Genomic DNA, 12,633 nt, shown 5'->3' with positions numbered 1-12,633 from the left:
GCTGGGATGTTGGAGGCCGCCCTCGTCCCCAGCTGCTCTCCTGACTGCGCTCCTGTCTTGCAGACCTGCCTCCTGGATACACGTGCCCTGCGGCGGCCAGCTCGGGCTTCTCCCTGCCCCGCAGCGTGCACTCATCTGACCTCTCGGACCCTGAAACTATGCAAACTGCCCCTCTGGGGGCCCAGCCTGAGCTGGCCAGGACGTTCCCGCCCGGGGAGCGCTGCCTCCGCAGCCCCCAGAAACTGGAGGAGGCTGGGCTGCCCTCAGGGACCAGGGAGGCCACCCAGGACCTTGCCGCTACCCCCTACCCTGCCGAGCGGGCACCCCCGGGGAAGGCAGCAGACCCAAGCCCGCTTGAGGGGCTGCGAGAACTTCGGTGCGGGGCTCTCCTCGAGGGAGGGGGCCCTGAGGCCTCTGGCCAGGCTGATTCTACTCAGGGAGGAGGGGCCCCAGAGGCAAGGACCACGGAGGAGGGGCGGGAGGACGGACAGCTGGGGCCCTCGTTGGGGGCTGGTCCCCAGGCCGTGGAACAGCCAGCGAGGAGCCTGGGCACCCTGAATCAGGCCGAGCCGGGCAAACAGCAAGGCCCTACAGAAGCAGAGGCAGAGGAGGTGGCCGAGTTGGAGGAGGCTGAGCTAGAAGAGGAGGAAGAGGAGCAGGACTGGGGTTCGACTCCTGACAACAGCCAGCTGCCCGGGGAGCTGCCCGGGCTGGACGCTCTGGTGGCAGCCACCATCAACCTGGGGGACCTGCCCAACGTCGGCCCACTGGACCCTCCGCCCCCTGCTGTCCCTGGGCCACCCCGCACAGCTCCCCTGCCCCGTAGCTCAGGGATTCATGGAATTGCCCTGCTCAGCGAGCTGGCCGACCTGGAGATCCAGCAGCAGAGGACTGAGCCAGCCCTGCAAGGTGAGCCCCATCCCTCCAGAGCCCCAGGAGCTGGACCCTCAGGCACAGGCTCAGGGTCAGCCTTCAGCCCCACTCAGTGGTCCCCACAGTGTGGCCCCGGGTCAGGAAACCAGGCAGGTGCGCCCACACCTCCAGCATCATCTCCAGCCCCAGCTGCAGGTTGGGCCATGGGGGCAGGGCCTCAGGGCCAGGACTGTGCCTCTGATGGTGGTGTCAGGAAGACCTCTGGGATTCTCACGATGCCCTGGGGGGCAGGGGGTGTGCTCAAGGTTGTCTCCATTTTATGCACAAGGGTGCCAAGGCCCACAGGTGGGGGGGTGGGGGGCCCAGGTCACTAAACGATGATCTCACAGCCAGGAAAGGGGAGGAGAGATGGCGCTCTCTCTGCAAGCTATCACCACCTTGGGTTCTGCAGCTCCCGAACCTGATACCTGCATTGGGTCCAGCTAAAGACACAGTGACCCTCGCCTCCCAGGCCCTGGGAGGAAGGGCCCTGGGGAGGTGAGGCCCCCATAAGCCTCACCAGGCCCCTGGAGCTGACCTGCTGGGCAAGTTGTTCCTGGGCTCCCTGCATCCCACCCAAGGGTCAGGCCTCCGCTTAGGCCTCTCTAGCCCTTAGGTCCCCCCAGGGACTCCACCCAGGCTTTCCCAGCTGGAATCCTAGGGGGGAAAGGGGAGGCACCCCCAACCAGGCACTGTACCCGGTTGATATTTATAGAAAGAACCCAACAACGTTCTCAGCTGGCCTGCCTGTCTTCTCACTGTATGAACCTCTCACAGCCCACAGCCAGCCACCAGCACCTCTTGTGCTGCGTGGAGATAAGCGAAAGTTCTTGTTAATTTCCCCGAAGGCCTCTGTGTCACTCCGTTACTGTCTGACCAGAGGGGCCACCACTGTCCTGGTGAGGAGAGTGAGCCAGTGAGCCCTTGCCGGGCACGACCCTGGAAGGGTGAGGTGGGGTGGCCCTGGGCAGGGGGCTCTGCTGCCCAAGTCACCTTGTGAGTGTGGCTGGCGTGAGGATGCACTGAGCCAATGCCAAGCACCATGTGTGTGGCCACCCGGTCGGTGCCTGTGAATGCCTGCTGGACCCGTGCCCATTCATTGAATGGATGCTCACGTGTAGACCACGTGTGTCCCATTGTGGGAGTTGCAGCTGCCAGTCCAGGCCAGGCCCTGCTGCCACTGCTGGGTCTCCACCCCACCCTCCCCTTCTGGAACCTGCAAGCCCCCACTCTCCCCTCTTGTTTCTCCCAAGCCCCCCACCCTCCCTTCTTAGAGCCCTCAGGTCTTCACCCTCCCCTTCTGCCGCTCCCAGGCCCGCCCCTTCCCACTGTCCCAGTTAATTGGCTGGTCTGCGCAGCCTCTCAGCTCTGGAGCTGTTCTTTACAAGCTCAGTGACTGCTTTGCTTGAAATTAATTAGGAAATCAGCTTGTTTTTGGAGCAAAAGGCAGGACTCAGAGAAGGAGAAAATGGAAGAAGAACATCCCGGGAACAGGCTGGGATGTGGAGGGGAGAGGGAGGGAAAAGATCCCAGAGGGTCAGCAGGGCCTCCTGCCCTCTCATCCTTGAGTACATTCCCCCTGAAGTACATCCCAGGCTGGGGAGAGCTGCTGAAAGGCCAGATGGGGATCCCTGAGAAGTGGGAAAGAGGCGGTAACCAGGTTGAGGAAGGTGACGTGGCCCTGGCTCCGTAGCTGGGCCCCAGGCTGTTTGCTCCACTCGCACCGGCGTGGGCGTCCAGAGCCCTCACTGCCCCCACCGGTAGGACTTGGCCCAGGACCCTGGCTTATCCCCCATCTGGGCTCAAGTCCAGGGAGCTCAGTGGGCAGGCTGCCCAGCCCGCAGACCTCCATTCCAGCTGGGGCAGGGACTCAGGCCCCAGACAGAGCCTTGAGGTTGGGAGGAAGTCAGGACACCTCTGGCCATTCACTTGTCTGACTGTGGATTTTTAGGCCTGCCTGCAGGGGCCCATCCCCGAGGCGCCCAGAATGCCCCACTCTGCACTTGGAGCGGCCAGCAGGAGCCATGGTGTCCACTACACTTCCCATCTACCCTGGGATTTTGTGAAGCCCAGGCCCCATCCCAGAGTTTGGTTGCCCCTTCTTTCCTGAGTGACCCACCCAGTTTACATGATGAGCTGAGTCTAGATCCCAGACCCCCTTTTGATCTGCTACACTCCCTCCTCCCACCTGCTCCTGGCCCCAAGAGCCTTTACTGGCCTGGCTGGTTGGGAGGAAACCCAAGTCTTGGGCCTCTTCTGTACCTGTGGAGCCTCAACCTGCCTGGAGAGCCCACCCCACATCCCTCCTTGGACAGGGGGTATAGACCTGGAGGCTTAGAGGGTAGGACTGTTGTTGTCTGCCCCTACAGCTCCCTGAACCAGAGAGCACGGCAGGGTCTCGTTTGGAGCCCAGCACCACCAGCACCCCTGCCATCTCCTTAAGCCCCCCACTCCTGCCCCCCGCCCAGAGCTCACCTGCAAGACTTTGCCATCTTAGCAGGCTTAGCCTGAGGAGTAAGTGAGGGACAGGGGAGGAACAGGGAGGTGTCCTCGCAGTCACAGTGACCTCAAGGGACAGGGAGACCCTGTGGAACTTTTAGCTGAAATGGAATTTGCAGATATCAGTGCCCCAGCTTGAGGTGGAAGAAGAAAGCCCCTGCAGCCCCTCCCCTGTCTTCCCAGGGCACCTTTGACCCAGCACCCCACCTCTGGCCTTGACCCAGCACTGCATCCAGAGGGTTGAACTTCCGGTGTCCACCTGTGCTCTGTCCCGTTATTGAGAGTGGGTCACCCTGATGGCTCCATCAAGGCTGTGACTGGGCACCTCCTCTATTGTAGTTACTCAGTGGGGAGTGTCTTTGAAATGATGTGATATCTCGTTCCTCTTCAAACACTGGATTCACTCATTTATTTATGTCAGTGTAACTTGTGGATATTTATTTACTTCAGTCTGTTATAATGTGTCACTGTCATCATTTAATCTGGTGATTGAGTTGTCTCAGGTTTGGCCCCTTCTGCTGGATCGTCCTCTGAGCTTCCTGTGTTCCCAGCTTACCTGAACCTCTCAGCTTACCCCAAACCTTTCCCCATTTTTCTTGGGGCAGTGTCCCCAAGAAGGCTGATGCCTTTCCTCAGAGGATATTAGAAGCCAAGTTCAGGGTGTAGGTGTGCTCATTAGCACTGGGGTGTTGCTCTCAGGTCTTCTTTGGGGGCAGAATTGGCTATGTGTTCTAGACGTCATGACTACCCACTATACACCTTCAGCCCTAGGGACACTGTCTGACCCCACAGGGCTCATCCTGGCCGGTCCCTCCCCGTCTGTAGCTCATAGGATCTGCCTACCTGCGTGTGCCCTACCCCCACCCCCACCCCCCTCCCCATCTCTGCCACCACCCCCTCCCCGTGGTTGTATTCAGACCCAAGTCTTCACTCCAGGCCTGTCTCATGAATGGACACTGCCCTCCACTGGCCAGGCTCTGACCCCGCAACGGGCCGTCCCTCCCCACCCACCAGGGCTGTGATACTCCGCATTTTCATGAATCTGGAAGAGTGCAAAAATGCAAGGCAGTTGCTGTTAGAGGTGTAATGAGACCCATGCCTTAACGAAATCGTCTGGTCACTGTCCTGTGGACTTGTGCCATTCCAACTGGCCTGGCCCACAGTAGCCAAGGGTGACATCTCCCTCACCCAGAGCTGAGGCGAGGGCTAGGTGTCTGACCCAGGACCCATCTCGTTCCCAGCCACCTCACCCTCGTTGGTCTGAATGTCTCAGGGAGCCAGGCAGCCTGTGGGTGAGGGTGGAGGGCAGGAGCATGCTGCAGGGTGGGGGTGAGGGGGTAGGCTGGGTTGGGCTGAGATGCAGGCTGACGTCAAGAGACTCTCTGAGGGACAGTGTGTGGCCTGCTGTCATCACACTGACCCTCTTGTGCCCTGCAGAGGAGGAGGATGTGCTGGCCTTCAACCTGCAGCGCCTGGCCACCCTGGCCTCAGCCTGGTCCCTGGTCGAAGCTGCTAACCTGGACAGCCCTGCCTCCTTGGCCCAGCCCCCTACCGCTGACCCCTGCAGGGCTCCCACGCTCACCCCCCGCATGCAGATCCTGCGGCGCAAGGACACCTGGACCCCCAAGACCAAGCCTGTGAGTGGTGGGGGGGCCCTGGTTGCCCCCATTGCCCACTGCCATGACGGTGGGCGGGGCCTTGAGTGCCGAGGCTGGCCACCTGCCCACCCCATCGCGGTCATGTAGCTGGGCTCACAGGCCTCTGTGCCCCTGCCCACTAGGTGTGCCCGCTGAAGGCTGCCATCGATCGGCTGGACACGCAGGAGGTGGAGATGCGCGTGCAGCTGGCGGAGCTGCAGAGGCGCTACAAGGAGAAGCAGCGGGAGCTGGCCCGGCTGCAGCGCAGGCACGACCATGAGTATGGCCCAGGCTGGCAGTGGGGCGGGGGCGGGGGGCGGGAGTGCGGCTTGTGCAGACACCCCCAGTTCAGGGCAGAGGCGGGCACGGCCCAGCCCAGGGCCATTGCCTTGTGGCCAGGGGTCAACCTGTGTGTGCTGGGGTGAGTGGGGACTGGAAGGGGGGGCGGCCTGGGAAGGTCCCCAGAGGCAGTGGAACCATGAGGCAGTCACCCAGCAGAGAAACCAAGGTGCGGTACGGTGTGGGGTGGAAGAAGTACGCAGCAAAGGCTAGTGCAGGACAGAGGCTGGTCCTTGGGTGGTGGGGCAAAGGGTGAGGGTAGTGCTGTCAGAGAGGGGGCCAGGGCAGGGTTGGGCTCTGGGGGGCAGAGGGAACCCCAAGTTTGTCATAGCAGTGGTGGCAGCTCACCTGACTGGTGTGTACAGGACGGCTGGAGCTGGGAAGTAGGGATGGTGGGACTCTGGCTCCACGGGGTGGCCAGGCTCCCCAGGCCCAGTCTTGGGACAGCTGGCTCCCACCATATCCCCCAAGGGCAGTGACCTCTGCTGGACGCTTGCCAGGGAGCCAGGAAGGGCATCAGTCTCTGACCACCCTTCCTGCGGTCCCCAGGAGAGAGGAGAGCTCAAGGAGCCCTGCCAGGCGAGGGCCTGGCCGGCCACGGAAGCGCAAATACTCCAGTTTGCTGCCTGCCCTGCGCCCCAGCGACAGCAAGAAAGTCAAGTGAGTCCTGGGTGCAGGGGTCCCGTGGGGTGCCTAGGGCTGAGGTTACTCGATGAGGCTGGGCTGGCCCCGGTGCCCTTAAGGCCTGACCGGTGGGACTGGGCTCCTCTCTGGCTCCCGGGGCCACAAGAGCCCCTCTCAGAGTTTCTCCTGAAGACCCAGAACCCCAGGCCAGATGTGGTGGTGAGCGTGGCGGTGTCCCGGGCCCTGAGCTCAGGGCAGACAAGCCCCACCCCCTGGGCCTGGCACGTGGCCACTCCAGCCCCACGCACCTGGCTGTAGCCAGGGCGGTGGCATACCCCCTGCCCGGCCCCAGCCCCCACCCAGTCCCACGAGTGCGAGGCGGTGTTGCGTAAAAGCCTCTTTATCTGCACCGTATAGAGTCGTTGGTCACGCTGCGGTGCTGCGCACGGCTGCCGGCACGCGGTTATTATCCATTACCCGCCCGGCGCAGTCGTTGGCGCACTCCCGGGCCTGGTATAATTGTCCTTCTCGGCTACAAATTGCCTCTCCCGGCAGGCCCATTTGCATAAATCCTCGAGTTCCTCCAAACACGATTGGCGCGGCGTGTGCGCACTGCATCAATCCTGATGATTTGGTAATAATAGTTAAATCGGCACTAAATGGTTCCTTCAATTAAGACAGAGGCAAAAAATTAATCTCAGGGCTTTATGTCACAAAACATTAGCAAATGCAGAGAAGGTTACAGGGAGGGGAATTCTCCTCGGCTGCGGGCGGGGGAGGGGACGCACCATATGGCTGGGGGGAGCCTCCCGGGGCTGTCCCTCCACCCTGCCCAGGTGTCACCCCGAGGGGCCTCCAGGGGGCTCCCTTTGAGGACTAGCCAGAACTGGGGGGCTGCTGGCTAAGGCCAGGGCCTGGCAGGGGGCCTTGTCAGGGATCCTCTTGTCGAGGCTGCCCCACACTTGTCTCAGACCCACCTGGCACCAAGAGCCAGCCCGAGTCTGGAAGCCAGGTCCTGGTGCTTGCATCTGGCCACTTTCCCCACTGACCTGAGAAAGCAGGCCCTGGTTGGCAGGGGAAGGAAACCAAAGCCAGGGCCCTCCCTTCCTAAGGACTGGGGTTCCCTCCCACCTCTCCCCATCTCGGGCTCCTCTCCACTTTCTATCCCTCTTCTGGGCCCCTACCCTGCAGTAGCTGCCGACAGTTGGGCTCAGGCAGGAAGTGGGAGGGCCAACGCCCCGGGGCCACGCGTGGCTGCGGGTTGGCTTCCTGGCTGGCCTCTCTGGGCAGGAAGGTAAAAGTTGACTTCTGGCCACAGAAGGCCAGGGCCGGGTCAGGGCCCTCAGCCTCCACCTGGGACTCATTTTCATTAATGCTATGTGGGTGAGGGAGAGGGCAGGTGAGAGGCCCAGTCCCCAGCCCCTGTTTGCCCAAGGACAGAGCGGAGCTCACAGCCTCACACCTGTGGGACATGGAACCAGGCTCAGAGTCAGTGGCTCCCAGGGCCCGGGAGCTGGGCTAGGGGGAGTTCAGAGTCCCTCCTTTGAGACCAGGAATTGAAGGCAGAGGACAAAGTTCTGAGGGGTCTGAGCCCAGCAGTGGGGGTCCCAGGGGGCTGGGAGGCAGAGCCTGGGCATGAGTTTCTCTGGCCGCTGCCCCCCCATCCTTTTCCTGACCATGGCAGAGATGCTTCAAGTGGACCCCATTCTCAGCAGACTCTCCTCACTCCCTCTTTTTTCCTAATTGCGGTAGCTGCTGGCCTTTGGACTCAATAAGGGCCAGGCCTGGGACTGGCACAATCCCACCCCCACCTTGCAGAGAGACACAATGAAAAGCACCCCCACTTTCCAGGTAGAAAGACTGAGGCTACAGTCCAGGTCACACAGTGGCCCAGCCGGCTGCAGGGCCGTGGCCCCTGAGCAGTGGGCAGCGGGGGCCGGCTGGGTAGCAGGTGCCCCAGGGGCTCAGCACTGGCCTAGCTCGCCAGTGCCCCCCGCAGCAGTTCTGGGTGCTTAGAGGAGCCTGGCCCAGGGACACAGCCTTGGCCAGGAAGGAGGCAGGGCCCTCACAGGGAGAAGTGGGTCTGCAGACTTAGAGCTGCACTGCACGCCCCCCACCTCCACGTGGCGTCCCGGCTGCCACCACAGGGCCTGTCATGGGCACAAGGCCCGGGTGCCCCGGTGTGACCTCCGCCCCCCGTGCTCCCAGGGCTGTGCGGTCTAGCCTGAGCCTGCTATGTGCTGAGCTGCGGGGCGGCGATGATGAGCCTTCGAAGAAGCGAGGCCGGCTGGAGCAGGGCACCTACGTGGGCCTGCAGCCCACGTCTGCGGTGAGTCCCCGCTGCAGCCTTCCCCTTGGGCCGGGTGCAAGATGTCAGACAGACAGGACAGGGAGCAGGCGGAAGACCAGCCCCAGGCTGAACACTGCCGCCCCGCCCTGCCCCGCCCCACCACCCAGCTGGGGTCCCCTTGCTCAGATGAGCAGATGAGGCCCAGAGAGCTTCGTATGCCTCACACAGAGGCAGGCCCCTGAAGGTATGAGAGGAGCTGGTTGTGCTCCATGACACCCCCCTCCTCTGCTCACTGCAGCGTGAGGAAAGGAGCACATAGGTGTCGTGGGTCACAGGACGTACTGCCCTGGTCACAGGTGGACGATGCATACCTGGTGTAGTGGGTGGGCCAAGGACAGCTATTCCTCTCTTGGGACAGGCTCCCCCGGGGTGCCAGTCCCCCCATTCCTTCTCAATGCGGTGGGTACATCCTACCCCACCCCTATTCTAGGGTCCTGGGAGGGACAGGCGAGAGGTGGGTCTGAGTCTATTGTCACTTTGCCTGTCCCTCCCCTAGTAGGAGGCTGGTCCCTCTGTCCAGGACAGGACAGACGTTTGGGTCCTTGGCCTCCCTCCCCAAACCTGAGTGGGTTGGGCGCCTGGGGAGGCTGTGAAATGGGGGACAGACAGGCACAAGTTTAGGCTCCACTGGGCAGGCCTTATGCCCGGGGGGCCAGAGCCCTCTCAGTCATTTTGGAGGGCAAGGCCAGTGACCTGCCACCTCCCAAGCCTACCTACCAGTGGTAGAAGGGAGGCCGGAGGTTGCAGGGCCGTGGCTAAGGGTTGGGGCACCAGTAACTGCAGCCTCCACCTGCCTGTTCACAGGAGAAGGTTCGGTGCAAGAAGAGCAGCAGTCAGGGCGACCTGGCATCTGCTGTGGCCCACAAGGTAGCCCAGCTGAAGCCGAAGGTCAAGAGCAAGGGGCTGCCCACTGGCCTCAGCCCCTTTCGGCGAAAGGAGGCCACCCCAGGGGGTCGTATCCGGAAGAAGCTGTCACGAGCCAAGAATGCCAAGGCGTCTGGGGCGGCCCGGCACCCACAGCCCGACGGCGGCATTGGTGGCAGGGAGGCCCCTAAGTTCCCAGCCCAGCCGGCAGCGGCCGCAACACGTGAAGCAGGCAAGTTGTTGGTCCGAGCATCGCAAACAGGGCCTCCACGCTCATTAGGGGCTGGGGGAGGGGGTGGTCAGGGGCTCTTGGAGTGTGCTGGGCCCAGGGAGACCCTCTTGCTGGCCTAGGATGGATTCTCCGTGTCCCACCCCCACACAGGGGGCCACGGGGAGGAAGCAGACAGCTGGATGCATCCTGGAAAGAGGGGTTAAAAATAGCCCTTCTGCCTGCTCCAGCCGGCCTTCCTGCTGTGTCCGGCCGAGTGACCTGGAGAGGTTATCTGGCCCCCAGCAGACACACATGTCCAGAGACAGGGGCCTGGAAAAATAGATCCTTCCTCTCTGCCAGCCCCTGCCCCCTCCTCCAGGTCCCGCCTGGGAAAGAACAAAGGGAAGGAAGAGGAAGCAGGAAGACAGAGGGCATCTGGCAGGAGGACGAGTGAGGGAAAGGGGCTGCCCCTGGGGATGGGAACCCTCAGCCCTGCAAGGTGGGGGCCCCACTGTCCAGCGCGTAAGGAAGGGAGATTGAGACAGAGAGAGGGAGGTCAGAGAGGCCGCCCCTTCTCCTTCTGGTCTAAACACCCTCACCTGGATACCTGGCCCAGGTGTCTGCCCTCGGAGCAGCCCCCATACGACAGTGATGGACTCTGCTCGGCCCCCGACACATCCGCACACATGAACCATCCACTCCCCTAGCCACACCCCAAAATGGCGCTGCTCTGATGCCAAGTTACCTGGACCATCCACCTCCCCACAGACAGCGGCTCAGACAGTGAAAACTGTGACGGTCTGCTGGAGACAGAAGAACCCCCCAAGGAGCCTGGGCTGGTGCTACATGCTGGGACCCGCATGGCCGTGCTGGGGCCCTCGCCCTCCTCCGTGGTCAAGATGGAGGCCAACCAGAAGGCCAAGAAGAAGAAGGAGAGGCAGAGCTTGCTAGGTACCCAGGGAGGGCTGGGCTGGGGCAGGCCGGGCCGGGAGGGGCCCCGGGAGGCAGCTGGGGCTCCTGTGACGCCCGCCCTCCCTCCCTCCCCAGGAGCCTGCCGCCTCTCCAGCCCCGAGAGTGAGGTCAAGGTCAAGCGGAGGACGGTGAAGACCAAGGTGGGCAGCAAGCTGGAGCGGGCCCCAGGGCGCAGGCCCCCAGGGGGGCCCGGCAAGAAGAAGGCCAAGGCCAAGGCCAAGAGCGGCCTGCGGGCTGAGCCGGGGGCCGCGCCCAGCAGGGACGCCCTCTGCGGCCCTGCCCGGGCCTTCGCCTGCCATGAGGAGGGCAGCAGGCTGGCCAGCGAGCGCCTCAAGAGAGCCACACGCAAGAGCACGGTGCTCCAGCCGGGGCTGCGGGTGAGGGCCGACGGGTGCCCCGGGGTCCTGGGCTCGGCGGGGGGGTACTGGATGCAGAAAGCCTTTGGGGACCCTCACCCCACTCTTCTCTACTTGCTACACCAAGTCACACCCTGGGATTCATACTCAGGGTCTGTCTGAGTCACTCCACGGGCACACCGGGGGCAAGGAGGTTTGTGCCACCCTCACCTCACCCCTCTCCTCCGACAGCGGAAGAATGGGGCCCTGTCCATTGCCCTGTCGCCCCGCAACGCCAAGGCCATCCTGGGGAGGGGCCGGAAAGCGGGCAAGGTGAAAACCAAGGCCGTTGGCAAACAGGTAGCATCCCTGCCCCAACCCCAGGGAACTGGCTGGCCCTGACCACCCGCCCCCACCTGTCCCAAGGGAGCTGACCCCTCTGGCCCCCAGGGCAAGGGCCGGGCGGTCACTCGGCTCCTGGAGAGCTTTGCGGTGGAGGACGACTTTGAATTTGAGGACAGCAGCTGCCTCTCAGAGGATGAGGAGGAGGAGGAGGCCAGTGGCCCCCTGAGCGCAGAGCAGAGCGCCGCCCTGGGTGAGTGGCCAGGAAAGGGCTCGGAGCATTGGGGAGGGGCAGTGGTGGGCAGGCGGGGGGCCGGGCACTGACGCCCTGGTCTCCCCAGCACGCTCATGCACCATTCATAAGGAGGACCTGCAGGACGGGCTACCTGTGCTCATCCCCAAGGAGGACAGTCTGCTGTACGCGGGCAGCGTCAGGACCCTGCAGCCCCCTGACATGTGAGGCCCTGGCGTGTATGCAGGGAGGGCTGTGGGCGGGGTGGGGGGTCTGCAGGCCTAGCTCATGCTCCCGTTGCCATGCCCCGTCCCCCCCTCAGCTACAGCATTGTCATCGAGGGCGAAAGAGGCAACCGGCAAAGGATCTACTCACTGGAGCAGCTGCTGCAGGAGGCGGTGAGGGGACAGCCCCTGCTCGGCTCACCACCCCAGGGAGGTGGGCCTGATGGCACCCAGCCCCTCCTGGGCACCCCTCGGCCAGCCCTGCCCGCTCACGGCTGCCGAACTACTGTTCCTGCAGGTTCTGGATGTCCGACCGCAGTCCAGCCGGTACCTCCCACCCGGCACGAGGGTCTGTGCCTACTGGAGCCAGAAGTCCCGCTGCCTGTACCCAGGCAACGTGGTACGAGGTGAGCGCCACCCGGGGACCCCAGCGAGGTCCATCAACTCCTCCCCTCAGGCAAAGCTACAGGCCGGAGGCCCCTCCAAGACTCTTAGAGTGCCAGGGAGGGGACCCTGTCTCTCAAGGAAGGCTTCCTACCAGCCCTGCTTCCCAGGCCAGAGCAGATCGGATAGGACAGACGATAACCTCAGCTCCTTGGTCAACAGGAAAAGTCGAGGGGCTGCCTGGGTGGGGACAGGATGGAGCCACTGGCTGACCAGAAGGCCTAGCAGAGAGAGGCCCGAGAGCCCTAGGACCTGAGGGTTATGAACTGGTCACCTGGGCACCAGCTCTCCTGGGTGAATTCTTCTGCTCCCCGCTCCCCGGCACAGGATGTGGGGATCCTGGGGTCAGACAGGTGGGTGGGCAAATTGTCTGGCAGGCCTCAGCCAGGCATGTGTCTGCATCTGTGAGCCTGTCCACAGGGGGAGGTCGGGGGCCCTGCGTCCCTACGTGTGTGCCCTGGGATGCTGGTGATGGATGGCGGTAATATTGCCTCTCTGGCGGCACTTCAGGAGGTGGAGGGGAGGCGGGCTGCTCCCAGCTGCCACAGCAGCTCCAAGGTCAAATGTGATCAGGGAGCAGAATGTCCCAGCATCATTTGTCAGGCGCTCCGGAGCCCATCCCATCATTCTCCTGTCCTGGCCACCTGG

The 12,633-nt window shown here is 63.1% G+C and overlaps 1 protein-coding gene across 7 annotated transcripts in view; it reads left to right on the top strand.

The window, feature by feature from the left end:
- BAHCC1 (BAH domain and coiled-coil containing 1) overlaps nt 1-12,633 on the top strand; it is a 60,439-nt gene that overhangs the window by 42,621 nt on the left and 5,185 nt on the right. For 5 of the 7 annotated variants that reach the window (XM_043905236.1, XM_043905232.1, XM_043905234.1 and 2 more), the window contains 13 exons: nt 64-909; nt 4,849-5,048; nt 5,192-5,328; nt 5,859-6,047; nt 8,220-8,340; nt 9,166-9,457; nt 10,205-10,387; nt 10,484-10,785; nt 10,996-11,103; nt 11,194-11,338; nt 11,427-11,541; nt 11,640-11,715; nt 11,840-11,948. In XM_043905236.1, coding sequence (XP_043761171.1) covers nt 64-909; nt 4,849-5,048; nt 5,192-5,328; nt 5,859-6,047; nt 8,220-8,340; nt 9,166-9,457; nt 10,205-10,387; nt 10,484-10,785; nt 10,996-11,103; nt 11,194-11,338; nt 11,427-11,541; nt 11,640-11,715; nt 11,840-11,948 — 2,823 coding nt within the window. The remainder of the gene's footprint in view (nt 1-63; nt 910-4,848; nt 5,049-5,191; nt 5,329-5,858; nt 6,048-8,219; nt 8,341-9,165; nt 9,458-10,204; nt 10,388-10,483; nt 10,786-10,995; nt 11,104-11,193; nt 11,339-11,426; nt 11,542-11,639; nt 11,716-11,839; nt 11,949-12,633) is intronic. The other 2 variants (XM_043905238.1, XM_043905237.1) reach the window with 2 other exon arrangements.

The sequence above is a fragment of the Cervus elaphus genome, chromosome 5, assembly GCF_910594005.1.
Source record: "Cervus elaphus chromosome 5, mCerEla1.1, whole genome shotgun sequence".
NCBI lineage: Eukaryota > Metazoa > Chordata > Mammalia > Artiodactyla > Cervidae > Cervus > Cervus elaphus.
The sequence above is the reverse complement of the archived record's forward strand: the minus strand, read 5'-3'. Positions and strand labels throughout refer to the sequence as shown.